This window comes from Carica papaya, chromosome 3, assembly GCF_054855325.1.
Source record: "Carica papaya isolate Zhongbai chromosome 3, ASM5485532v1, whole genome shotgun sequence".
NCBI classification, from domain to species: domain Eukaryota; kingdom Viridiplantae; phylum Streptophyta; class Magnoliopsida; order Brassicales; family Caricaceae; genus Carica; species Carica papaya.
This window is the reverse complement of record NC_142311.1, coordinates 2,892,940-2,897,942: the sequence shown is the minus strand read 5'-3', so window position 1 is coordinate 2,897,942 and position 5,003 is coordinate 2,892,940. Positions and strand designations below refer to the sequence as shown.

The following is a 5,003-nucleotide window of genomic DNA, read 5'->3' as shown; positions in this document are numbered from 1 at the left end:
GATCCGAGCTGTCCTTGCGCGCGAGGTCGAATCTGGGCCATTCGATCGCGGGCACGTGAATCGCTCGCATGGCCTCTTGCGTGGCACCACGTCAGTGTCCGTTGCCACACAGTGTATCTTGGTTCGTCGGGACTGCTGACTGGACATCCCACATGGCACAACTTTCCTAAATTATATTTTGACCCCTAATTTTTTATTTTTCTTTTAAAAATACTCTTAAAATAAAAAATTTTGCCCTTTTTTTCAAAATTATTTCTAATTTTATCCTCTATCAAATTTCTTTCATTTTTATACTAAATTAAAATTAAAAAATTATATTTATAAATTAATTTAATTTACATTAAATTAAATTTGGACATTACATATGAGAAGAATAGTACATATCTATTGTGTAATACATAACATATCATACACGCATGTTCTTTTGTTTTCTTGTTTTTTTTTTAAGGAGATAAAAAATGAAGTTGAATTACTTAGCTTGTTGTAATTGCTTGTAATTCAGTGAATTTAACAAATAAAACATTAAAAATTATCGTGTTTAATTTTATAATATATTCATAAAATAATAAATTTTATATTTTTAATAATATTATAATTCGTAAATTTTAAATAGAATACGACAATCTAATTATTTAATTTTTGTGTTGATGTTCTTATTTTTTGGGTTTAAGCAATGAATAATAAATGATATAATATACGAATATTATATATTTATGGGCCGTGAGACTAATTTATTAGGCTAATAAATTTGGAGAAACGATAATCTAATATCTATTTATTATTAGAATATTTTTTAAAAATCGAAGTAACACAAAGTTTTTATTGTAGTATTTGGATTTATAAAGTTCTTGACATCTGGTAAATAAATAATATCTAATCATTCTGTTCACCAATTATCTCACAAAACATATATTTTATATTCATAAAATTTTGAATTTGTAAACTGAAAAATTATGGAGGCCACAAAATTTTGTTTAAATTTATTAGAAACCGACATGTAGAGAAAAATGGGACCAACTGATTCTAGTACTGCGATTGTTTATGTTTTCAAACAAATTAAAAAATTTAATTTCGTCACGTGTTTAATACAAGAATCACATGTTACTTTGTTTTCAAAAATATATATATATATATATACATATAGATATACAAACACACATAACCAAATATAGTTTTCTAATAAAGAAAATATGTCTCTTGATCAGGTTGATTTAGCAGAAGCTCAAAGTATCAAATCAACTGAGAAAAAACGTCCTAGTGGAAACTTTCAACCCAATCATTGGGATGATTTTTTTCTCTCATATGATTCCATAGGAATTCTGGTAAATTTACTTATATTTGTAATATCTATCTTTATATGTGTTTATGCATACGTGTTTTTCATATGCATGTGTATTTGTATTTATTCTATTTTTCTCCTTGAATTCAACTAAGGAACATGATGGAGAAATAAAGTATAACAAATGGAAAGAAGAAGTGAAGCAGATGGTAATGGGTATTGTTGACAAGCCATTGCATGAACAACTTATCTTTATTGATGCACTTCAACAACTGGGTATATCTTACCATTTTGAAAACGAGATTGATGGAATCTTGAAGCAAATTCATGATGCTACTAAACTTGATTATGATGATGATGATGATCTTTATATCACTTCTCTCCACTTTCGATTACTTAGACAACAAGGCTATAGAATTTCATGTGGTATGTTTTTCATGCTTTAATTTATTTTCTTATACTTTAAAACTTCTCTATTTTCCTTCTAACAAGAAGACACCAAATTCTTTATGATCATTTGTATAAGACTGATATTGCTGAAGTTCAAAAATATAACATAAATAATAAATTAATTTCTTTTATACTATCTTGGATTGTTTAAATTTATCATGTTTACATAGTATAAAGTTTAATTCACAATGCTTACGTTGTTTTATATATAAGTTCATGTGTTGTTCCATTTATATGTGAGAATAGTTTTCGAAATACTATCTAATTATACCACTTTTTAAGAAAACACTTTTTGAAAAAATCAATTTTGTTTTTTTATTTAATTTTCTTATACAATTTCTTATTTTTCTTTTTATACAGTTGAAAAATTCTTGCATGTGCACATATATATGTGTGATTATTTTCGTTTAAAAGTATATTATCTTATATAACAATTAACCGATATGTGGACTTGTGGTGAATTGAGCAGGAGTGTTTAATAAGTTTAAAGATGAAAATGAAAGCTTCAAAATGTCCTTGACTAGCAATCTTGTGGGAATGTTAGAACTACATGAAGCTTCCCATTTGCGAGTGCATGGAGAAGACATACTAGAGGAAGCACTGATTTTCACTACCACTCATCTTAACTTGGCCTTGAAGAATGTTAGTTTAAGTAATCATTTTGCAGAACAAGTAGCAAAGTCCTTATATCGACCAATTCGCAAGGCCGTAATGAGGCTTGAGGCCAAGAGATACATTTCCATTTACCAACAAAATCCTTCACATAATGAAATGCTATTGAACTTTGCTAAGTTAGATTTTAATTACTTACAATCTTTACACAAAAAGGAGCTTAGTGAACTCATAAGGTAAATCTAAATTTATATATTGATAATTTTTATACATTTCTAGCATGATTAAATATTTAATTTTTCAAAAAAATAAATAAATTTATATATTTTTATAATTTTATGTGATAGGTGGTGGAATAAATTGGACATTACAACCAATGCACCTTTCGCACGACATAGATTACCAGAGTGTTATCTTTGGATTTTGGGAGTGTGTTTTGAACCTCAATATGCTTATGTAAGAAAAGCAATTGTTAAATTGATTTCTATAACAGCAATTTTAGATGATGTATATGATGCATATGGTGTGCTGGAAGAGCTTGAAATTCTTACAGATATGATTGAGAGGTTTGTTAAAATTTCTATCCATATATATTTATAGTTTAAAACTTTAATGTTGATCATATATAAAAACTAATATTGTTTTATATATAGTACAAATAATATCTAATCTTTATAATTAATCTCATAGGTGGGATAGCGAAAATTTAGATAAACTTCCGAAATATATAAAATTTGTCCATTGGATTCTTTTAAACTTTTACGAGGAAGTGGAGCAAGAGATGACTAAAAGAGGAAGTGCACATCGAGCTGATTACATAAAAGAAAAGGTATGTGTTTACACATTCAATTAATCATTTCTTTATTTGCTCCAAAAGCGTCAATTGAGATTGAAATTCAAAACTCTCATTTATTTTTTTGGCTAAGTTTATCGTTTCTTTTTTTTTTTTTATAATTTTTACGTATACGAAATTAGGCAAATTTAATGTTATTTATTAATTAATTAATGTGTAGATTAAGAAGCAAGCCCAAGTCTACTTAACGGAAGCAAGGTGGTACAATAAAAATTACACCCCAACCATGGAAGAATATATGGAGACTGCAGCAATTTCAAGTGGTTACCCCATGCTTATTACATCTACTTTTGCGTTAATGGGAGATATTGCAACGAAGGAAATTCTTGATTGGGTATCTGCTAATCCAAAAATTGTTATGGCTTCTGCAACTGTTTGCAGGCTTATGGATGATACTGTCTCCCACACGGTATGTATGTATGTATTATATGTATATAAATTTATGTTAAGGAAAAAAAAGATTACTAATTTTACTCTTACCAAATTCTGTTAAAACAAAATTAACTACATATATTAGGGTAAACTTGACATACTACCATTTTATTAACTAGTAAATTTAGTTCCTAACATTGTTTGATCTCCTAACTATCCAGTTTTCTTCTACTTTCTAACGGGAAAAAAAATAATTATTTCATATTTGAATACTTTAAAGAACAGTATGAAAAAATAATTTTGCCTAACTAATTAAATTTATAGTATGTTACCACTATTAAGCCTATTTTTTGTTGTTATTAATTTAATAAATTAGTCAAATTTATTCTTTTTGACTATTGTTCTAAAGTTGATATGATAATGAAGCGGGTATAGAATGAATTTTTGTTAAAATCAAACTTATCTTAGTATAAAATACATTATTCTGAAACGACTTTAAACTTTTGACAGGTTTATTAGAAAATAATTTTATTTGCACTGTGCAAATTTTTGGTGAAACCTGTCCCGTTCTGTTTAGGTTAATGGATATATCTCAATAAAATAAAAATTGTGAGCTTGTGAATAATTTGTATAGAGGCCTCAATCAATCAATTTCTTTTGACATAATCTTGTCACACATATGTAACATTATTAGTGAATAACTTATGCTCCATTTCTAACATCTCTTAACACTCTAAATTCATAATTTCTTAACCTTAAAAAATTATTAATCGTAAAAGAAATTAATTTTTTGGCACCTTCTACTGTGTTTATATATATAGAAAGAGCAAGAGAGAGGACACGTAACATCAGCTGTTGAAAGTTACATGAAGGAACATGATGTGACGGTACAAGAGACGTATGAGGAATTTGAGAAACAAGTTGTGGACGCATGGAAAGATATAAACGAACAATTGCTCATGCCAACACCTCCGGTGCCTATGTGTTTGCTTAAGTGTATTCTCAACTACACAAGAGTAATAGATGAGCTTTACAAAGAAGAAGATGCATTTACTTTAAATGGTAAGGTTACAGTGAAGGGTATCACCGATTTGCTTCTTACTTCAATATAATTAAATGAATTTTGGTACTAATTTCTCAGTGAATAATTATAGAATTTAAATAAATGTGTATCGACTATAGATACTTTTTAAATTATTGCGTGATAATGTATTTTTAATTATGTAATTTTGTATCAATAAAAGCTTTATATTAAGTTATTTTTTAAAATAAAAAAAATGATTGATCAATTTTTGCTTTCTTTAATACCTCATAGTCTGATCTATAGTTAGGGAATTTAGGTTTTTATTTTAAAGCTTGCCTGCCTTTTGATTTAGAGTGATTTTTCACCTGTGTGATTCATTTTTTTGAAAAATAATAGTAGAAAAGAGAACTTGA

General features: G+C 27.5%; 1 protein-coding gene across 1 annotated transcript; it reads left to right on the top strand.

Annotated features, from left to right (window-relative positions):
• The first annotated feature begins 1,159 nt into the window (after positions 1–1,159).
• On the top strand, positions 1,160–4,793 carry LOC110817191 ((-)-germacrene D synthase-like). The gene is made up of 7 exons (XM_022045629.2): positions 1,160–1,322; positions 1,435–1,705; positions 2,199–2,577; positions 2,689–2,907; positions 3,032–3,170; positions 3,355–3,603; positions 4,388–4,793. The coding sequence occupies exons 1-7, from the start codon at positions 1,191–1,193 to the stop codon at positions 4,676–4,678; spliced, it is 1,680 nt and encodes a 559-aa protein (XP_021901321.1). The 5' UTR covers positions 1,160–1,190; the 3' UTR covers positions 4,679–4,793.
• The last annotated feature ends 210 nt before the right edge of the window (positions 4,794–5,003 follow it).

What these genes read in the sequence shown, in the direction of transcription:
- LOC110817191 (XM_022045629.2), top strand. Translation starts at nt 1,191, where the DNA reads ATGTCTCTTGATCAGGTTGATTTAGCAGAAGCTCAAAGTATCAAATCA. An exon ending in CTTACAGATATGATTGAGAG is followed by an intron (nt 2,908 to 3,031) that starts GTTTGTTAAAAT and finishes TTAATCTCATAG; the next exon opens with GTGGGATAGCGAAAATTTAG. An exon ending in ATGATACTGTCTCCCACACG is followed by an intron (nt 3,604 to 4,387) that starts GTATGTATGTAT and finishes TTATATATATAG; the next exon opens with AAAGAGCAAGAGAGAGGACA.